At 43.1% G+C, this 22,727-nt stretch overlaps 1 protein-coding gene across 1 annotated transcript in view; it reads left to right on the plus strand.

Moving 5' to 3' along the window:
- Window positions 1-22,727, plus strand: part of FRMPD1 (FERM and PDZ domain containing 1) — a 52,916-nt gene that overhangs the window by 22,594 nt on the left and 7,595 nt on the right. The window contains exons 5-13 of the mRNA XM_003785147.2: window positions 2,549-2,656; window positions 8,040-8,135; window positions 13,176-13,301; window positions 14,552-14,671; window positions 15,547-15,683; window positions 16,700-16,826; window positions 16,958-17,053; window positions 18,992-19,174; window positions 20,047-20,191. Of these exons, the coding sequence (XP_003785195.1) occupies window positions 2,549-2,656; window positions 8,040-8,135; window positions 13,176-13,301; window positions 14,552-14,671; window positions 15,547-15,683; window positions 16,700-16,826; window positions 16,958-17,053; window positions 18,992-19,174; window positions 20,047-20,191 (1,138 nt within the window). The remainder of the gene's footprint in view (window positions 1-2,548; window positions 2,657-8,039; window positions 8,136-13,175; window positions 13,302-14,551; window positions 14,672-15,546; window positions 15,684-16,699; window positions 16,827-16,957; window positions 17,054-18,991; window positions 19,175-20,046; window positions 20,192-22,727) is intronic.

The following is a 22,727-nucleotide window of genomic DNA, read 5'->3' on the forward strand; positions in this document are numbered from 1 at the left end:
TTACCTTTCTCTGACTTCAACCAAGGCATTGCTAAACACCATTGAGAAAGAGTGAGCCAACGGGAGCCTGAGTTGCTTAGTTAGAAATCAGGAGTATTTTGAGTATAAGTCAACTAATTTTGAATCTATCTAATGGCTCTGCATCTGGCCTTTTCCACAGGGGAATTATAGGAGACCTTATCAAATGTTTTGCAAGAATGAAGGAGTACTACTAAATCCACTGATCCCTGGTCTACCAAACTGGAATCCTACCTTCAAAAGAAAAATGAACTTGGGTGGCTCTGACTTATTCTTGGTAACTCCATATTGGTTGTTAGTGATCACTATCTAAAAGCTCTCTTACCGTCTCTTGTCTTGGATTTTGCCAAGAATTAATGCCAAGCTTACCAATCTGTGTTTTCCTAAATTCTCCATATTCATTTTCTGGGAAACTTAAATCTCCTACTATTTCTTCCATTCTGTTATGTGGGTGATGCCAATTAGTACATATAATAGGTCCATAGTCCCATCGATTCACCTGGTATATGGGTCTTGAACTCATTCAAAGCAATCTGATAGTCTCATCACTAATTGTGGGCTTTAACTTTCCCTTTCCTTTATTTCTTCTTTCCCTTGTGATTGAAAGACCAGTAATTTCTACAGGTGTACTTCTTCTCTGGGAACATTGTTATTTCCTCCCTTGTTTTTTTTTTTTTTTTTTTTTTGAGACCGATCACTCAGTTGCCCTCAATAGAGTGCTGTGGCATTACAGCTCACAGCAACCTCAAACTTTTGGGCTCAAATGATTCTCTTGTCTCAGCTTCCCAAGTAGCTGGGACTACAGGTACCCACCACAACATCCAGCTATTTTCAGAGACGGAGTCTTGCTCTTGCTCAGGCTGGTCTCAAATCTGTGAGCTCAGGCAATCCTCCTGCCTTGGCCTCCTAGAATGCTGAGATTACAGGCATGAGCCCCACACCTGGCCCTGCTCCCTCATTTTTTTAAACAAACTAAATTTGAGAGACCAAATCATAGTCATGAACTCTGTCACACCAAGGTTCTAGTTATCTTTGAGATCCCATTCTTCTTCTTATATTAAAATTTCAGGGCCACTTTTCATTTCATGTACTTCATGGCTTAGGTCTATTGACATCTGAATCTAAGAACATGGTTTCTTGAAATTTACCTGATTACCATCATATGTTTCTTCTCTCAGCTTCCCAGAACATGGCCCACAGTTCCATTTTGGTACTTCTACACATGGAGACATTTTAGAGGCTGTCCTAAAGGACTAGCCAGGCCAGAGGAACTAGGATGCTAGCCTAGAAATAGTTTATCAAGGTTTCATCCAGGAAGATAATACCCTGTTGGTCTAGAGGTCAAGTACTCATCAAGTATCACAAGACACAGTCTAGTCCCAGGGCTTCACTATATGCTCATACTAACTTATGATGACTCTCGTTAACTCTGGAAAAAGAGAGTGCCCCAAAAGACAAGAGCAAAAGTGAGGCAAAAATAAACCATGAAGGTCAGTGTCTAACTCCCACATTGTATAAATGGGAAGACAGAAGTCCAGAGAGGGTCCAAGACTTGGCCAAAGTCACACAGATTTATTTTGTTTTGTTTTATGCACATTCATGTGTGTACCCACACACATACCCCGCTTGTTTTCTTTCCTAAGAATTGTGTTTGAGGTTTTTCTGATAATTGTAGAGTCACAGAACTTGGGTTGGAAGTCAGGTCTTCTCGTTCACAGGCCCGTTCTCTCTGTCTTCATCATTTCACAGCCATTTTGCTACCACACTGACTTGTCAGCTCTTCTCAGTCACATGAGAATATCATCTGGGTTGGGATCCCTAGATTTTGTGGGATGTCATCATTTCCGATGGATTTAAATACGATCTGCAACAGCTGTCAAAGTTTTGGAGTATTTTTTTTTTTTTTAAATGAGAAGCCGGCTCGGCGCTTGTGGCTCAAGTGGCTAAGGCGCCAGCCACATACACCTAAGGTGGCGGGTTCAAATCCAGCCCGGGCCTACCAAACAACAATGATGGCTGCAACCGAAAAAAAAATAGCCAAGCGTTGTGGCGGGCACCTGTGGTCCCAGCAACTTGGGAGGTGGAGGCAGGAGATTCGCTTGAGCCCAGGAGTTGGAGGTTGCTGTGAGCTATGCCACGGCACTCTACCCAGGGGGACAGCTTGAGGCTCTGTCTCAAAAAAAAAAGAAATGAGAAGCTGGCTTAGCACCTGTGGCTCAAGTGGCTAAGGCGCCAGCCACATACACCTGAGCTGGCAGATTCGAATCCAGCCCAGGCCCGCCAAACAACAATACAACTGCAATCAAAAATAGCTGGGCATTGTGGTGGGCACCTGTAGTCCCAGCTACTTGGGAGGTGGAGGTAGGAGAATGGCTTGAGCCCAGGAGTTGGAGATTGCTGTGAACTATGATGCCACAGCACTCTACCGAGGGCGACAACTTGAGGCTCTATCTCAAAAAAAAAAGAAATGAGAAGCTATACATGGCTTTTATGAAAGTTCTGTTCTAAAATGTGTCATGTTGTTTTTCAGGGAGCCCCTAAATCATCCTTCCTGACTGAGGAGAAGAGAGCCAGGCTAAAGACCAATCCTGTGAAGGTGCACTTTGCTGAGGAGGTGCTTGTCAGTGGACACAGCCAGGTGCGTCACTAGTCAGGGGATTGAAATTACTCCTTTTGTCCCCAATTTATTCATTTCTTATTTGACTTATAATAATTTCTTCTTTATCCTTTTCTTCTATTTATTTTATTGCTTTTTGTATTGGATATCTAACTTTTTTTTATTATTTATTTATTTTTTGAGACAGAGTCTCAAGCTGTCACTCTGTGTAGAGTGCTGTAGTGACATCATAGCTCACAGCAACTTTAAACTCTTGGGCTCAGGCAATCCTCTTGCCTCAGTTTTTCTATTTTTAGTAGAGATGGAGTCTTGCTCTTGCTCAGGCTGGTCTGGAACTTGTTAGTTCAAACAATCCACCTGCCTTGGCCTCTAAGAGTGCTAGGATTACAGGTGTGAGCTACTTTGCCCAGCCTTTTTTTTTTTTGGCTGCAGTTTGGCCAGGGCTGAGCTCGAACCCACAACCCTCGGTATATGGGGCTGGTGCCTGACCCACTGAGCCACAGGCGCCGCCCTTTGCCCAGCCTTTTGTTCATTATTTTTACTGATGTAAATATTTAAAACTCTGTATTTTCCTTTGCTCACCTCTTTGGCTGTAGTCTTTATGTCAAACAGTCTGAATCACTGTTTTAATTATTGTTAAGAAGTTATACATGAAGTTACTCTTTAGGAAGCTAATAGGCTTCCACATATAAGAGGCTTATACGCACTTAACTCCCTGCCACCCTGGATTCCAGCAGCACTGACAGATGCCAGCAGACATGGACAAGGGGAGCTAGCAGGTGGGGACTCTGGGCCATGGGTGCAGACCAGGGAGAAAAGCACTGTGGGATTTTCTGTTACTCTGTGACTCCATTCTCCTATCTATGAAATTTCAAGATTCTAATATAGGCAGTCCCTGAATTTGTTCTTAAGTTGAATTTGTATGTAAGTTGTAACAAGTACATTGACCTATTACTTATAATAGCTTCCATTCATAAATGTGAGTCGTATGTCAGTTGGATGTTTGTAACTTGGGGACTTACAGGAATAGCCTCTTTCTTAAGTGGGGGTTATATGTAAGTCAGATGTTTGTAACTCAGGGACTTCCTATAGTTATTTTCTCATGAATCTTCAAACTTATCACTCCCTCTGCAGGTGATATTGATAATAGTGATGGTGGTTGTAGGGACTGCTTTTTTAAAGAGCCTATCAACTGCTGATCCTTTCTTATGTGACCTAAATGTTTTGTATATATAATCCTTAGTCACTACAAAATCCTACAAGGAAAGTATTTTAACAAAAGAGGAAACAGAGGTTTTTTAAGAATTTGAGAGACTTGACCAGATGCCATGGCTCACATTTGTAATCCTAGCACTCTGGGAGGCTGAGGCAGGAGGATTGCTTATCTCAGGAGTTGGCAACCAGCCTGAGTAAGAATGAGACCCAGTCTATACTAAAAGTAGAAAAATTAGCCAGGCATTGTGGGATACACCTGTAGTCTCAGCTACTCGGGAGGCTGAGGCAGGAGAATCCCCTGAGCCCAAGAGTATGAAGGTTCTATAAGCTATGATGACACCACTGCACTCTACTCAGGGCAACAAAGTAAGATTCTGGCCCCCCAAAATAAATAAAAACAAAAAACAATTTGAGAGATTTAACCTCTAAGATAACATAATCAGAAAAGGAGCCTAATCTGTGCGACTTCAGTGCTTTAGTTTTTCACCATGACATGCTGTCTAGTCCTTTTGAAAATGGAGAAGCCCAGAGTTAGGGGTTCAGAAGACACATTTGTAAACGGAAAATGTTGGCTAGAGTTTGATAGTAATGTGGGCTGTTGTCTAAAGCCACATTTATTCATAGTCTACAAGTTTTTTCCCAGTGGTCTGTAGCTATTGTCCCTCTGAAGTCAGCAATCATTAGATTTTGCAAAATTTTTGCAAAATTTGTCCTTACTAGGTCTTCTCACCAAAGAAGCAGCAAATGAGGGCAGGAGGGGGTTCTGGCCATTTTAACAAAGGATCCAGGTTTCCTATTCCACATCCACAGAGCATTGAATGTTCTACCTATCTTGCTACTTAGCCCAGCACACTTCCAGTTAGAGCTGAGAGAGAGATGCATCTGTTCAGGAAGGGTCCAGTGGGAGACCTAATCATTAATCAGATAATACCTGAGATTTTGTCAGTGGCAATATTTTAGTCTCTTTGTGTGCATCTTTGTGAAAATGCATCAAATCTCTTTAGCATAATTAAATGTAGATTCAATACATGTTTTTTTATTTGTTTGTTTGTTTGTTTGTTTGAGACAGTGTCTCATTATGGGGCCCTGGGTAGAGTGCTGTGGTATCACTGCTCACACCAACCTCAAACTCTTGGGCTTAAGCAATTCTCTTGCCTCAGCCTCCCTCATAGCTGGGACTACAAGTGCCTGCCACAACAACGCCTTGCCATTTTTTTGTTGCAGTTGTCATTGTTGTTTAGCTGGCCCGGGCTGGGTTCAAACCCACCAGCCTCGGTGTATGTGGCTGGCGACCTATCCACTGAGCTACGGGCACTGCCCTCAATACATGTTTTTAATAGTCATGCACCATAATGAGTAGTGGGACAGGTAGAGAATAAGGGCACTACAGGTATGGATCAGGTCACATGATTGATAGTTTGCTAAAATGACCATGACCTCCCATTCACTAGTGTCTATGCTGAAGAGACCAGAAAACGACAAGTTTTGAACTGAATTGGCTACAAAACTGGTTCAGAGTTTTGGAGGAATAGAGAAATTAGAGGAAGAGGGTTCTAAAAAGGGTATTTCTGTGAAGACGTACAGGTAGGGGTACCAAGGGGAATTTACATGAGTCTCTGCATCAACCACACAAGGCAGAGATAGTAAAAGCAGTGAGAGTTCATCACTGTGACCAGCCTAGGCAGCTCCTCAGGTGTTTAAAAGCTGATAGGTTGGTGAATGAGCATATGGGGAGAGGGGAGGAAGGAGGGGGATAGGGGGTCATGGTATATAGCACATCTCTTAGGGGTGGGACACAGTTATAAGAGGGACTTTATCTAACAAATGCAACCAGTGTAACATAATTCTTTGTACCCTCAATGAATCCCAAATAATAAAAAAGAAAAAATAAATAAAAACTGACAAAATTGGTTGTTAAAAAGCTGATAAAATTGTCCCCCTTTGAACACAGATTGTGTTAGTATGTACTCTAGAAGGATCAGAAATAATAAACCAACATTTGAAATATGTTTAACTTTGCTCACAGTTAAAGAAATACAAAAGAAAACATCTTAAAAAATGGTCCTTTATATTAGTGAATGAGCACAAATAGAGAAAAAAATGCAAGCCCTGATGCTGAGAAAGTTAACTACACTTGTGCACTAACTGGTGGCTTTTTAAATTGGTTTCAACTTTTTGGGGTAGGAAACAACAAAATTTAGTGACCACCATAAAAAGTGGCCCAGAGATTGGATTTCTATTAATGTAGTCTACAAAATAATTTAAATGCAAAAATTTATATATAGTAGAACTTCTGTATGTTGACCACCCCAGGGACTGTAACAAACTGGTCAACATACGGAGGTGGTCAACATAAGGGACTAGGCCTACTGTACTGATACATACATGTGGTGCATGTCCAGTTTGGGAAAATTAGGTCAGCTTAAGGAGGTCGTCAGTGTAGGGAGGTGGTCAACTATGGAGGTTCTGCTATATTTAAAGATATGGATATGTATAGTATCAATATTTAAAATAGCCCCCAAAATGGAAGAAATATTAAATGTCTAGGGCAAAGGAACAGTTAAATCAATTCTGATATTGCAATTTCAATGGAATATTATAAAGCCATTAAAATTATAAATAGTAAGCCCACATAAAAATTGTATATGAAATATGTACTGGGTAAAAAATGAACATAGAATTGTGTATATTATTGCAGCTCTCTAAAAACTATCTACACATAGATAAAAATTGAAAGACGTCTTAAAGAATAGTAAATGGTGGCAGCGCCCATAGCTAAGTGGGTAGGGTGCTGGCCACATACACTGGGGCTGGCGGGTTCAAACCCAGCCTGAGCTAGCTAAAACAATAATGACAACTGCAATAACTACAAAAAAAAAAAATAGCTGGGCGTTATGGAGGGTGCCAGTAGTCCCAGCTACTTGGAATGCTAAGGCAAGAAAGTCATTTAAGCCCAAGAGTTTGAGGTTGCTGTGAGCTGTGACACCACAGCACTTTACCCCACGTGACAGCTTGAGACTCTGTCTCAAAAAAAAAATAGTAAATGGTAGTAGTTATGTGATATTGTTATGAATGTACTTTTTGTAAACCTTTTAAATCATAAAGTACCAAGGAAAAATTTTCCACTTGGGAAATCCAAAACTTAAGATTTCTAAACACCCCAAGCCAGAGAAGTAAGATGACAGCAGAGTGAGCAATCCGAAATCTGTGATGCTAATGGAAATGGCACTGGACTATGAACAGCTTCCTTTTCTTTCTATAAAAATACTACATTTTAAAAAAAATTATAAAGAATGATAATTGCAAGTTTTATTTGGAAGATACAAGTACCTCTTCTATTTAGAAAATCCAGGATTCTCATCTGAAAAGGCTGTTAAGTATTTTGAAAAAAGGTTATAAACTTCTTTACTGGGGTAGGCTTTATACCCAAACTCTTTGTTGATACAAGTGCTGGAAGTGATTCTAGCCCAAATCTTGGGGACTTCAGAATCTCTCGGTGCTTCTGGGGGACACCAGCCCTAAGGGTCCTTTGTATTTGCAGCTGATCAGAGATCAGTTCTTACAAGAGTTGGGGGGATTCTTCAGAACCCTGCCTTGTTCCACCCTGTGAATTCTGGCTGGTGTGGAGTCACCAAATGCGTACCAGTCTTGTGCCTCTTTCCCAAGGAGCCCTCCAAGAATAGCAGAGTCCTTTAGGAAGCCTCACGTATCTGGGGTGATGGCTGGGGTGAGTGGAGGTAGAAGTATCCGTCTGCCCTTTGGTGAAGTTTCACTATAGGAAGTGAAGCAATAATTCCCTAGTTGGGTCCAAGAATCTCAGAAAGGCTCATTTCAGACAATGTGCATGCTGGTCATCGGGCCTGCCAGATTGCATCCCAGAAAGGAGGCAGCCAGCAGCAAAATGTGAGCTTATGGTCGCAAAGACATTGCACAGGATTGCGCAGTGATATCAGTATGCTCATGGCAGGCCCACCCTCTCTACCTTTTGCCCTATCTAACAGTGTTCATAAGTATCCCTTGATGTAGCATGCCTGTCCACTGGAGAAATTTCCAAATGCCAAGAAGCAGGTGAGGAGGTTAGGGAGGATCCTGTTCTCCAAACCAGGCAGGGCTGGGTAGCCAAGGATTTGTCATACTCAGGAGCAAGAAGGGTGTGACAGGGATACAACAATTCTATTGTGTTTTCCAGGGTAATTCTCTGCTGTGTATGCCCAACGTGCTCAAGCTGTACTTGGAGAATGGACAGACCAAAGCTTTCAAGTTCGATATGAACACAACTGTGAAGGTATTCAGAATATACTTGAACCTCATTCCCAGGAAAATTTGCTGCCTCCTGGATCCCTCAGGCATCTTGCCCTGCATCTACCTTGGTCTCATAACCACCATGGTCTGAGCACGTTCAATAAGCCAAGCACTGTGTTATTTCATTTAGTTGTACAATTGCCCAGCAAGATGGTACTTTTATCCCCACCTTGCAGGGGACGAAATCAGGACTCAGAGGGATGAAGTGACTTGCCCAAGCTCAAATTAGAATTCCTAGGCCTTCATCCTTAATCACCAGGCCTCCCGGCCTCTTGTCTGTGACTCTATCTGCTACCCAAAACACTGGAGCAGCTAAAAACCCAGGTGAAATGTCAGGAAGGGACCAGACCCTTGCTTATTCTGTTCTGTTAAAAGTCAGTTCAACTTCTACTTAACAAATTCCCCCATACAAAAAGCTCTGACAGGGTTACTGAGCTTGGTCAAAGGTGGTCTCTATCTTCAGGAGCTTGCAATCTAGTAGAGGCAGGGTGGACATTCAAGATGCTCCCAGTAGTCCAGGCAGGATGAAATAAAGGCTGGAAAGAGAGGGACCGAGACGTGCTTTGCATGCAAGGGGAGAGGCATCCTCTCTTCCCCTTTCAGCCTGTCAAGATGTCAGACAAGGCTTGGGAAAGAAACTGGGCCTAAGCTAAGCTTTGGAGGACAACTAAGATTTTAACAAGAGCAGGCAGTTGAGAGGAGTCATATCTGTTGCTCTGAGGGAGTCACATGGACTAAAACATAGAGCCAGAAAAATGGGCATTGCCCAGGTAGAAATAGCAAACTGGCCAGAAGCACAGGCCATTTTCCTGATGTCCTCCCCTGCAAGATGGGGATAAAAGTACCATCTTGCTGGAGGAGTGGCTATGGAGGGCCTCAATTGCCAGGCAACAATAGTGTTTGGATTTTATCCATTGATAATAAAGGGGATGGCACTGTTAGTTCTTGAACAAAGAAGTAAATAGTGTTGGAGTAAGGCTGCAGTGAAGAGTAGAAGTTATTTAAACATTAAAAACTGTAAAAGGAAACATCTAGCCGATCTCCTCTGGTACTGGACGAGGAGCAGGTTCAGGTGAGCTAATGCTGCTATAGATAATAGATGGTAGTACATTCACACACATGTACATACATACCTGGTGTTTCTCTCTGGCATCTTCCTTTGGTAATTCCTAGAGCTTCCCCAAATGCCCATCCCATTCCTTACATGGCATCACAGCTCACAGCAACCTCAACCTCTTTGGCTCAAGTGTTCCTTTGGCCTCAGCCTCCCAAGTACCTGGGACTACAGGTGCCCATCATAACACCCAGCTATTTTTAGAGAGGAGGTCTCACTCCAGCTCAGGCTGGTCTTGAACCTGAGAGCTCAGACAATCCACCTGCCTCAGCCTCCGGGAGTGCTAGGATTACAGGCGTGAGCCACTGGTGCACAGCCTCAGGGAGGAATAAATTGTAAGTGTTTACTACAACTTCCTTACATGCTATCTTATTGAATGCCCCAGGAACCTCATGAAGTAACTAGTGTTATCCCCTCTTTGCAGATGAGAAAACAGGTCTAAGACGTCTAAAACTTGCCAAAGTCAGCTCGCTCATAACTGGTTTCAAACTTGGACTGTTTTTTTAACTCTGTACTGGAGTCTATTTCTCTGCCATTCTACATAAAAGGGAAGTTTTTACAAATGAATTAGACAACAGTTCTATTTCTACCATCTTTGATCAAAGTTGACTAGGATGGAAGAGTTGACTTCTTTAAAGTGAGTCCCCCTTTGGTGGCCAGAAAATTGTTGCGATGATTTACAATAAAAGTCTTCACATCACAGAGGAATTAAACCCAAAATTATAGAGAAAGTTGAGCCAATGAGCAAGGACTTAGCCAGTATAATTCTGGTTAATCTTACTTATCTGTAGTAGCCAATTTTTTAAAGCAACTCTTTAGCTCTTTATGAAAGAGAGAGAGGGGTGTAGGCAGCGCTTGTGGCTCAGTGGGTAGGGCACCCGCCCCATATACTGAGGGTGGCAGGTTCAAACCCGGCCCCGGCCAGCTAAAACAGCAACAACAACAAAAAAAGCCGGGTGGGCTCCTATAGTCCCAGCTTCTCAGGAGGCTGAGGCAAGAGACTCTCTTAAGCCCAGGAGTTGGAAGTTGCTATTAGCTATGTTGCCACAGCACTCTACCAAGGGTAACAAAGTGAGACTCTGTCTCAGAAAGAAAGAAAGAAAGAAAGAAGGAAGGAAAAGAAAAGAAAAAGAGAGAGGTGACTATCAACAAATCTTTATAGAGAAAAAAAGGAAAAAAATCACTATCAGTGCTTTAGCAACTTCTCTTCCCCTTTCCCTCATTAAGGAAAGAAAAGTTCTTATACATAAAAGAAAACCCTCTTTCTGGCTCAGCACCCATAGCTCAAAGGGTAAGGTGCCAGCCACATGTGCCAGGGGTGGTAGGTTCGAACCAGCCCAGGCCTGCTAAACAAAAAAATAAAATAGCCAGGCATTGTGGCTGGTGCCTGTAATCCCAGCTATTAGGGAGGCTGAGACAAGAGAATTGCTTGAGCCCAAGACTGTTTGAGGTTGCTGTGAGCTATGACACCACAGCACTCTACTGAGGGCAACAAAGTGAGACTCTGTCTCAAAAAAAAAAAAAAAAAAAAACCCTCTTTCTCCAAATCAAGAAAAATAATATATTATTTGAGCCAGGTAACATTTACTAAGTCTTTTGCATGCCAGGCATTTTGTGTGCCAGCTTAGCTGTTGGTGATACAGAAAAAATAAATTACTCAGGGTCATGCTCTTAGGAAGCCCAGAGTGATTGTTTTGTTTTTTGTAGTTTTAGGCCGGGGCTGGGTTTGAACCCACCACCTCTGGCATATGGGGCCAGCGCTTTACTCCTTTGAGCCAGAGGCACTGCCCCAGAAGCCCAGAGTTTTAACATGGGGTTGGGGTAAGGAGATAAGACCTGAGGATAAGTCATGATGAAACAAAGTATAGTGTGCTTAGGACCATGAAAATGGGACAGAAACAGCATTGTGTGGGCTCAGGGAAGGGAGCTGCCAGCTAGCTGGCAAGTAAAGGCTTCTGGGGAACAGCAGCTTACATAGCAGACATGGAAAGATTAGATGGGCTTTTGACAGAAGTGGGCCAGGAGTGATGTTTGAAGATGGCATCCAGGCCTGAGGAATGGCACCAGCAAAAACCCAGAAATGGGCAAGTTTGGCAAATTTTTCAGGCTTGCAAGTGGGGTACATTGAGATAAGCAGCAGGTGATAAAGTGGGAGAAGTAGGTTGGCATCTGATACTTGAGAGAGTGGAATATTAACCTGAGGGGTTTGGATTTTGGCCAGTGGGCCTTGGATTTTGGCCAGTGGGCCTTGGGGAGCCACTGAATGTTCTTATGCAAGAGAGAATATAACCAGTACAAGCCTCCAACAAGTTCCCCTAAATTAGGAGTTACCTAACTTTTCCTATAAGGAACCAAATAGTAAATATTTTAGCATTTTTCAGGCCACAGGGTTTCTGCCATAGTTAACTCAGCCATAATAATGAATGGACATGGCTATGTTCCCTTAAAACTTTTAATTACAGAAACAGGCAATGGACTGGATTTGGTTCATAGGTTTGCCAAACTTTGCTCCAGATGCAAGTTGGAAAATAGACAGGTGGCAGGGAGCATCCATAGGACACTGCTCTTCAAAGCCAGGAGAAATATGTGAGCTCAAGGTAGGCCTGGAAGAATGGAGAAGAAGAGACAGAGTCAAGAGGAAGGCTTTTCCTCATAGCCACACTTAATGCTGCTGAGTTGCAGAAGCAAACAGACTCTTCAGGACTTAGGAACTGGTTAGTTCTGGTGGGGAGGGGGTGATGGAACAAGTGGACAGAGGATTCAGAACTGGGAGTCATGAGGAGCAGGTAGCACCTAATGGTTTGGGCTTACTGAATTTGATGTTCTAGCAGAACATTTTTGATTTGTATTTATTGATCAAGTGAAAGTTTATTGGGCATCTACTAAGCACCAAGCCCTGGCTATTATGTATAATGAAGTGCAAGACAGGCAAGGTCCGGTTCTCACCATCCAGCAGGACAAAGACAGTAAGCAAGAAGACAGGTCCCAGCAGGTAGCACACGCTGGATACCGACCATCTGCCAGGTACTATTCTAAGTACCTTTGTGGGGAGATTAACGTGATGGACCCAACAACCCTATAAGACAAGTGTTAATATTATCACTATTTTACAGATTAAAACACTGAGAGTAAGTGTTTTTCTCTCTATCTAGAGACACACAGCCAGTGTAGGTCTAGAACACATTCACTTAACTTTACCATATAGCTGTTAATTAAAGAGAATGATATTAATAATGATGAAAGAAATAAATAGAAACCTGGGACAGAGAATAACAAGAACAATTAGCTTTATATTCCATGACCAGAGAAGGCCTTTCTGAAGAGGTAACATTTGAGCTGAGACTTGAAGGAAGAGAAAGAACAGACTCGTAAAGAGTAATGGGAAAAGCATACCCGGCAGAAGGAACAGCATGTGTGAATTCTCAGAGGCAGCAAAGCCATTTAGTGACAGAAGGCCTCTGGAGGAACAAGGGGAGTGTGACATGGCAACTATGATGCACAGAATTAATTATGATTCCATTCTGTCAGTCACTCCGAGAAGTAGGCATCCTTATCCTCCATTTTGCAGACGAAGACACTGAGGTTCAGAAATGTCCCTCAGTTGTGTCACAAGTGGATAGTGGCATTCTGTCTAGTAAGCAGTTGAAGATACAGATTGAAGAGTCCAGAGAGAAGACAAATCCAGGGATGTTGAGGAAAGAACATGTGGGTGGTTCTGGGGCTGAGGAGAGGGGACCAATGGGTGCAGGGGCCTGAGGGGCCTGACAACCGGGAGCTGGAGCCTGCTTGAGTTGTCAGTGAGCCCATCAGCAGGCTTTTTTTCTCCCTAGCTGCACCAAAAAGCAAAGAGAAGGTTGGAGAAGGCTTCTCTCTTCCTCGAATGACCCCTTGCCTCTCTATGCCTGCTAGGACATCATCCTCACAGTGAAGGAGAAGCTGTCGATCCGAAGTATCGAGTACTTTGCGCTGGCCCTGGAAGAGCAATACAGCATCTCCCAGCTGCACCTGCTGCATGAGGAGGAACTCATCCAGCAGGTGAGGAGGACCACCCACCTACTCCTGGGAGGCCCAGGCCATGCTGGCTGCGTGCCTCAGCCAGAATGTATGGGGACAGGGCTCAGCATGCCTGCAGGTTTGATGCACTTCTCATGCCACAGAAGGCTTCTCTCACTCAGCCTGAGGATAACGGGATGAGAATCAAGACCAATTTTCATCAGGGCACAGAGTTAAGATCCACATTTAGCAGATGTGAAGACAGAGATTTAGAGAAGCAAGGTGATGTTCTCAAGGTAACATTCTCAAGGTAATATAGCTAGTAGGGCCCCAATCTTTCACTTTCTATGATGATCTTCCCTCAGACCAGTGGTTCTCAACCTTCCTAATGCCGCAAGCCTTTAATACAGTTTCTGTGGTTTGCGGCCCACAGACTGAGAACCGCTGCCTTAGACCTACTGCCTTTGAGATGTTAGACAGGCATTTGTTGCTGTGTCTAAGCCCTTTTTGTGGATTTGATTCACCTGAGATGATCCCTGATGGCAAGACAGGAGTAAACAGAGATGATCCATTAGTACTACTCAGTTTTTCAGTTATTCAGTAATTTTTGTACCAGCATTTTAAAGCCAAACACAGGTTAATTCAACAAATACTTGTTGAGTGTGTACTATGATTCAATGAATAGGATTTCAATAATTGGAAAATGGAAAGAGGCTTTTAAAGCAGGGAAATCACATGAGTTAGGCATGATCTCATAGAAGACCCTTGAGCTTTCCTCACTGCAGCTGAGTTCTTACCCCAGTCACTCACCTATTAGAGGTTTGCTGCTTGCAGACTTTTTAATTACTTATATTCCATTTGCATCGGCAAAGAAAATCAAATTAAATCCCTAAAACAGTTTAAGTGAAAAAAGTAAGATGCAGAATGATGTATATTGTATTATTTGTGGAAGGGAAAAGAATATAAATGTGTCAACGCAAGTATATGTGTATATAGGCTGTCTCTGGGAGGGGCGCACAGCAACTGGAAACAGGGGTTTCCTTTGGAAAGGGGAACTGGGAGATGTGTGAGTGGGAAATGTCACTCTTTTAAGTCTTTTACATTGTAGACCTACAGGAAACAGGAAAGAAAGTCAAATTAGGAATAAAGGCCTATAGCTATCTTGGAAATACTAAAATTGAAATCTCTGCGGACTCGCTTTCATTGTCTTTATTTTTTAAAGTAGTATTGTGGCATAACTGCACAGAGAAAGGCCATTAGAAGACTAATAGTTTCTCCCTTACCCATCGCAGGTGGTAGAAAGGGAAGAGTCACATGACTACCGTTGCCTCTTCAGGGTGTGTTTTGTTCCCAAGGACCCCCTGGACCTCCTGAAAGAAGATCCTGTGGCCTTTGAATATCTCTATCTGCAGGTGACTATGTCTGTGCTTCCTAAAATAACAGTGGTTGTTCCCAGTGATAGCATGTTAGGTTATTTTGAACATGAGCTCAAGGCAATTAAGCAATTCCCTGGTAGAGATTATCTTTCTCTGAAGGAGAATGGGCATGATTATCCCTCTGAAGTCTCTTTTCTGTCACTGAGTTGCTATGTTAGGAGATTTACAATATAATAATAAAACTTAGGCTTAGTCTTCAATGTAGATGATATATTTTCTAATATCATTTTAGGATGTTTTAGAATTACAGTTTGTATTGCTATGTAAAAGAGGCTTTAGTGCTTCAAAGCCTCATTTTAGAAATGATGAAACTAAGTCTTGGAAGGTTCATATGATTTGTCTGGGTCACCCAGAACCAGTCCAGAACCACCTACTTGATCATTCCTTGACCCCTAACCTGGTGCCCCCCTTAGTTGAGCGTTATTATGTTGTTTTTATTCTGATGAAAAAGAATCATTTGGGAAGCATGGCCATTTTTATAGATGAGATAACTCAGACTAGGTAGATTGACTTATCCAAAGTCTTAGAGAAATGGTTGCAGAAAAAAATAACAACAATGCCATCAAGACATTGTATTGTATAATGTGTGCCTTATACTTGCTTTCATATATATATATCACCTAATTTAAACCTCATAGAAACTATGTAAGGTAGATTTAACTATCTTCATTTAACAGTAGGAGACACCAGTGCTCACAGAGTCTTAGTAACTTAACCAAGGTCACATGACCAAGGATTGTCAGAGCCAACTCTCACAGCTGAGCTCCTGGTCCTGCTGCCTTTCCTGAGAGATCTAGGGGACATAATATGTCTGTTCTTATTTCCCAAATGTTCTATCCAATCTCTTCTAGAGCTGCAGCGATGTGCTCCAGGAACGCTTTGCTATAGAGATGAAATGCAGTTCTGCACTCCGACTCGCAGCCTTACACATCCAGGAGCGGATCTACGCATGTGCCCAGCCACAGAAGATCTCTTTGAAGTATATAGAGTGAGTGGCAGGGGACAGTGGCCGCATTGTATTTATAATGTGTTGGCCCCTGGCCAGAATGGCCAGATGCCGCAGAAAGCTGATATTCACCCACCTACCCATCTATCTGTCTGTTGTCTTTCCATCCCAGCCTATCTTCCCAGACGTCAGAACCTGGCTGCTCCTCTGGGACAGAAGCCAAGTCCAGATGGAATAACATAGGTTCCCCTTGTAAATTCTCAGTTCCTGGAAGGATATCTTGGGAAATCAGTTGACGACTCCAGTGTTGAGCTTTTCTAAGAACAGAAATACCTTAAAAATTAACTTTTCCTAGGAGTGTGAACAAATTCCTATTCCATTATACCCCCACTAGGGTAGTTTCAAGTCCTAGGGTTCCAATACCTCCTGTTTCTTAGCTTAGAGTCATTCTGAGTGGCATCACCCAGGTTTACTAAGCCCCTCCTCACATCTCAGCTTTCTCCTGTCTGGGCATCAAAATCAGATGGGGAATCATAATTTAAAAATGTAACAGATTCTGGTCCCTTGCCCTAATGTACTGAGTCAAATCTCTAGGGAACAAGACCTGAAAATTTGTATTTTTACAAGTTGGTGTGGGGATTTGGGGGGGCCAGGCTGGCATCATTCTGGAGCATGACCTCAGGTAATCACTGATGCTCTATGTTGCTCCATGAGAGTGTAACACGTGTGTACTAGCATGATTTGTCACACATGTTATAGTGAAAGAGATTGAGAACTTCTGTTCTGATTAATGAAATACCACACCACACCGAGAGTAATGAGCTCCCAGAATGATCAGTGGGGCTTAATTCCTGAATGGCTGTGGTGATTTTCTGGAGTGTATGTGTGTATGTGTGTGTGTGTGTGTGTGTGTGTGTGTATTTCTTACACTGGAGAAAGGGGCTCAAAATTGCTGTATTATGGGAACACCAAGTGATGAATCAAATGTAATTATGCTCTTCATTAGAGCCAAGTGCACTGTAAAAGTGGGCCTTCTTGTCTCCTATGTTTCACGGCAGGAAAGACTGGGGAATAGAAAACTTTATCTCTCCAACTTTACTCCGAAACATGAAAGGCAAAGACATCAAGAAAGCCATTAGTTTCCATATGAAGAGGAACCAAAACTTGCTGGAACCCCGGCAGAAGGTAATGTAGCAGTGGCTTCTGCTGACCCATCAAGCTGTCTGTTGTGAGACCTCAGGGAAAACATTTTCAACTTTGTCTGGATTTTAGGAAAGTGAATAACTCTGACTTCAACATTTTTTTTTTAATTTAAGCAACTTATTTCTGCTGCTCAGCTACGTTTGAATTATCTGCAGATCCTTGGGGAACTCAAGACGTATGGTGGGAAAATCTTTAATGCTACTTTAATGGTATGTATTAGAGAACTGTGGAAACCTACTATTATAAGAGAACTTAGAGGTCATCTGAAAATCAATGTATCTTTTAGCCTAAAATTCCTGAGAATTCTATCATGTACTAGAACTTGTTCAAGAATCTAATAAGGACCAGGGGCAGTGGCTCATGCCTATAATCCTAGCACTCTGGGAGGCTAAGATGGGTGGGTTGCCTGAGCTCATAAGTTCGAGACCAACCTGAGCCCCAGGGAGACCTCTTCTGTAAAAATAGCCGGGCATTGTGGCAGGTACCTATAGTCCCAGCTACTCAGGAGGCTGAGACAAGAGAATCACTTGAGCCCACAAGGGTTTGAGGTTGCTATGAGCTATGACACCACAGCACCTACCAAGGGCAACAAAGTGAGACTTTGTCTCAAAATAAAAAAAAAAAAAAAGAAAAGAAAGAAAGAAAAGAAAAAGAAACTAATAAGTACACCATTGGCAAGTATTTTTCATGCTTGTTTGGTACAAGATGCTTTACATGCTTTGTTTGTGATAGATGATGGGGAAGGCAGAGTTGAATCAAAGGACAAAACGAACTACCTACTAACACACAGCAAAAGCCATGAGAAATGTACAGTGCTATTGCTGCAGAGTCTGAAGACAGAGGGAGCACTGCTCGCTTCAGGATGAGCACAGGGAGGAGAAGGGATTAAGAGAGGACAAGAAGGTTGGATTGGGCCGGGCTTCAATGTGGAGGAAAGGCATTCTGGTGAAACAGAAAACTTAGAAATCATGAAAGAGAGGAATGTTAGACTGCTGGGCTGGGGGCCCAATTGTTCAGAAGGCTGGAAGAACGGAGGGGTGGGCCTGAGAATGGAAAAGAGAAGTAGAAGAACCCTGTGCTCTGTTCCCATTTTTCTTCCTTCTTTCTTGGAGCCTGGGGCTAGAGCATGCGCTTTTTAGTAATCCATGTCTGGGAGGGGACTCTTCCCCATCAGTGTCAGCCCAAAAACTCTCCAGTGCAAACCCCATTACCAATTAGAAGGGTTTTAAAAAATACATATTAACAAAAGTTGTTTAAGAGGATTTGTGTGCTTCTCAGTCATTTACAATGATGGATCAATTTAATCAGACTGTTGACCTAACAATGTAGATAGAGAACCAATGTTTTGAGAGAAAGGAAGAGAATCAGATAGAGGAAGGGAAAAAAATAGTTGGAGTCTTTGTATAAGTAGAAGAGCCAAAAGGTGAAGAAGAAACCCAGAAAGGAAGCTTTCCACTTTTTCCAAAGCTAATCCTGCCTTGTCCCAGCAGTCCAGTTCCTCTCCCCAGTCTCCCTCTACTTAGAGAAGAACTGATGATGGGAAGAGCAACCAACCACATTGACCTGACTCAGGGTGCTTGCTGGGCACTGGGGTTTACAAATAGCGATAAATGCATTGTCAAGGGACTTTAGATAGAACAATAGACTTGAATCCTAATAATGACAATAAGAAGTCCTAAGTGCTTGGTGCTATCAGAGAAGTACAGAGGAAATGGTGCGAGCACAGCCAAGAGGAGAGTGACTAATCTTTTTCAAGGAGGCTGAGATTAGGTAGACGCTTTCTATAGGCAGTAGGTTTTGATGAAAGCTTTTAAAGAAGGGTCAGGTTTCAAACAGGTAATAATGGCAGGGAAGGAATTTCAAAAGGAAGACACGGCATGAATATAAGTATGAAAATACAGATTATATTTATGGAACAGGTGATAGTCCTGTGGCTGCATGCTGTCTTGGAAAGGGTCTTACGGGAAATAAATTTATACTGGATTTAGTTGTAGTTGGGGCCCAAGTTAGGCAATAGTCCAGGGGCGTGGTGGTGAGGACCTAACATAGGGAGGAAGGAGTTTACAGAGAGGTATTATTTCTTACATGTGCAGCATATTTTCACTTGCTTATGAATAGAAACTAATTCCCCTTCTACTGTTCTGCAGTTACAGGATAGAGAATCCTACATTGCCCTTCTAGTTGGAGCCAAGTATGGGATTAGCCAGATTATCAATAGTAAACTCAACATCATATCCACATTGGCAGAGTTTGCAAACATCAGCCGCGTAGAACTAACAGAAGAGTCTGAGAAAGTGAGCATGGTCAAAGTGTATCTTCAGGATGTCAAGGTAACACAATGGGGAGAGATTCTGAATCCAGCTTCTGGAATCAGGGGCTAAATTATTCTAAGGTAGTTTATATGAGTTTTGAATAATAAGTCTAATGTCCAACATCTGCTTAAGAGGATGAATTGTCCATCCTGTCCCATCAAAGGGAAAGTGACTAACAGTGGATTTTCCTGGGAAGGCTATGAAAGGTTTTTTATATGAGCTAAGGTGGACCATGTTCTCTCCTGATGGAAAAGTTCCTACTGGGTTCAGAAACTTAGAAGGAGTACAGAAGAGAGGTTTTACTACATGTGCATGAGACCAGGTGGCTGCCCAAGAGTTTTAAGTGGCAAAAATTAAAATGGGCAAATAGGACAGGGTATATCCTGGGCCTCTCTGAAAGGTCTTACATTTATCCTGCCCTCCTTTGATTTAATCCCAGCATGCTCAAGAATGTTGCTTCATTCTTATCACCTTCTTCCTTCTCCACTTGTTCTTGCTCCTTTTCCTTTTCTTGGTCAAGTCTTGAAGGGTCCCTATCACATGCATGAGTGGGATAGGGTGGGTGGTTGGGATGGGAGTCTGGGCTAGAGGATGGAGAGGCAGGGGAAATCATATAGATTGGATGAGAGGAACCTTCCCGGCATGTGTGAATATACATATATAGGAGTGTATGTGCACGTGTGAGTACAGGTCTGATTATTTCTGTATTTGTGTATATGTATATGTTCAATTAAGTCTTTCAGGTGAGAATATGGGGCACCATGAAACCTACTGGTTGATGATGGCTGAATTTACTTGGAATCTCTCATTGGCCTGACATGGTAGTGTTGTCCATCTTCAGACTGCCCTCTGGCCCTTGATAAACATGAAATTTCTCTTTGCTTTCCAAGGTTCTGACTTTGCTGCTGGAATCTAACAGTGCAAAAGACCTAGCCTGCCTAATTGCTGGATATTACAGGCTGTTTGTTGACCCAGTTACCTCCATTTTCCTCTGGTCTGGAAACAAACCAGTGCACCGCGTCTCTGCTGAAGAAGGTGAGGCACCAAGTCTTGCCCCAGTAAGAACAGGCCCATCTCACTGGCCTTGTAGGTAAGGACAGGCTAAAGGTGGCAAATTGAACCAAGCTGAGATTTCAACTTAAAGAGATGAGAACTATTTCTTCATTTATTCCTAGTAAACTATTGATCTTTCCTGAATACTAAATAGAGAAGGTTTCTTTGTACCTGAAATAATCCTAAAGCCAAGGAATGCTGTTGAAAATCTCTGATTTGGCCGGGCACGGTGGCTCACATCTGTAATCCTAACACTCTGGGAAGCCAAGTAGTATGAATTTCAAGACCAGCCTGAGCAAGGGTGAGACCCCTGATGCTACTAAAAATAGGAAAAACTATCCAGGTGTGGTGGCTGGTTCCTGTAGTCTCAGCTACTTGGGAGGCTGAGGCAAGAGGATAGCCTGAGCCCAGGAGTTAAGGTTACTGTGAACTATGATGACACCTGGGCACTCTACCCAGAGTGACAGAGTGAAACTCTGTCTCAACAAAAAAGAAAATCTCTGATTCCCTATAGTATTTCCTAAAATCATCTCTAAGATCTACTGTATTTTATCATTGTTTCTCATCAAAAAGAAATGCCACTTGTTCAGGAAGTAGATGACTGGAATTAGAATAGAAATTCTCAGCATCACATATTTGGAAAAAGAGGATTCCTGCAGACTAAAGGGAATAAAGAAGTGGAGGGCAAGAAGAGAAAAAAAAATAACAAAAAACAACAACAAAAAAAAAGAAGTGGAGGGCAGGTGAGAGAGTGTCCCAGGCCAATTCCCAGTTTCCATCAGGCTTTTGTTTCTGTACTGCTGATGTAGGCTTTTTCCATTGGTATGCTGATAAGTGCTAACATCTATCTCTGCAGGGCAAAAAAAATCTGATTTGAAGTAATTACTTAATTCTGTGAGATAAAACTCTCACCATGCTAATTTCAAGTCACTAAGGTAATGTCACTGAATGTGAAGACAGGAAGAGGTTGCTCAGTGGCACATCTCACGTAGTGTTACTTCCATACGTAAAATAGGCATAAATCATCTCAGTGGAATAGATAATAATACACAGATAATACAGTAAAATACGTAGGCAGGGATGAGTTTAGGGTTATTTGTTTTTATACAACATATTTGTGAAGGAGGGATGATACCTCAGAGTCTGGTGAGGGGGACAACACAGTGGGGGAGCAGTGCTGTTACAGAAGAGGGTGGTGGGAGGTGGGTAGGAAGTAGTGACTAGAGAAAGTGTTCTAGAGGAAGATGAATTTGAAATAAATCTTAAAGAACATGCTGGGGTTAACCAGGCCAAGGAAGGAGGAGAGGTCATTTGAAGCAGAGGAGACATGGAGGCATGATACAAGGACAAGGCTGTGATCTATGAGAAGCTCTCAGGTGGCTGGAGCATGGTGAAGAAGGGACGGACCAGGAAGTTGAGGAGGAGGCCCAACACAGGATAGTTGGGCCATCCTGTGAGAAAGAAAACTAGACTGAAGGAGGAGTCAGGGCCATCCTTGAGGGGATCTGTACTGCTGAGGAGCATCTGGGCCAACCTGTGTGGAGGACAAGCTGCCGAGGAAGGTCGTGGCCATCCTTTGTGAGTGAGGGTCAAGGACATCCTGTGTGAGTGACTAGGCTGCTAAGGAGCATCAAGACCATCTTGGGAGGTGAACTAGACTGCAGGCGAGAGTGTAGGTGGTTCTGTGAGAGGACTAGATGCCTGAGGAGGGTTCTGCATATCTTGTGAGGTGGACTAGACAGCAGAGGAGGCTAAAGGTTTTCCTGTGAGGTGACCAGTCTGCTGAAGAGGGTCAGGGCTGTCCTATGAAGTGTGTTAGACTGCTGAGGAAAGTAGTCTTTTTGCTAGTGAGGGTGTGGGATGTCCTGTGAAGGCGACAAGAGCACTGAAGAGGATCAGGATTGTCCTATAACGTGTATTAGACTACTAAGGGTCATCTTGCTGGTGAGGGTCTGGGGTGTCCTATGAGGGTGACAAGAGCACTGAGGAGGGTCAGGACTGTCCTATAACATGTATTAGACTGCTAAGGGTCATCTTGCTGGTGAAGGTCTGGGGTGTCCTGTGAGCTGGACAAGAGTACTGAGGAGGATCAGAGCTGTCCCGCGAGGGGAACTAGTCTGCTTAGGAGGGTCAGAGCTGTCCTACGAGGAGGTCTAGACAGGTGAGAGTCAGGGCCATCCTGTGGCAGTGACTGGACTGCTGAGGAAGGTGAGGACCAACTTCTGAGGGTATTCAACTTCTGAGGATGGTCCCATTCTTCCTATGAGATAGATGTGACTGCTGATGAGAGTCAGGGCCTTTGTGTGAGGGGCCTAGACAGTTGAGGGAAGTCTGGGCCATCCTGTGAGGCCAACTGTACCACTAAGGGGCATGTGGGCCATCCTAAGTGGGGGATGAGACTATTGAGTAGCATCCGGGCCTTCCTCATCCTGGGAGGTGACCTAGATTGCTGAGGAGTATCATGGCCATCCTGAGGGGAGTTGTCCTGTGAGGTGAACTAGATGATGAGGAAGGGCAG

Source organism: Otolemur garnettii, unplaced genomic scaffold, assembly GCF_000181295.1.
Source record: "Otolemur garnettii isolate 467f Iridium unplaced genomic scaffold, OtoGar3 scaffold00014, whole genome shotgun sequence".
NCBI classification, from domain to species: domain Eukaryota; kingdom Metazoa; phylum Chordata; class Mammalia; order Primates; family Galagidae; genus Otolemur; species Otolemur garnettii.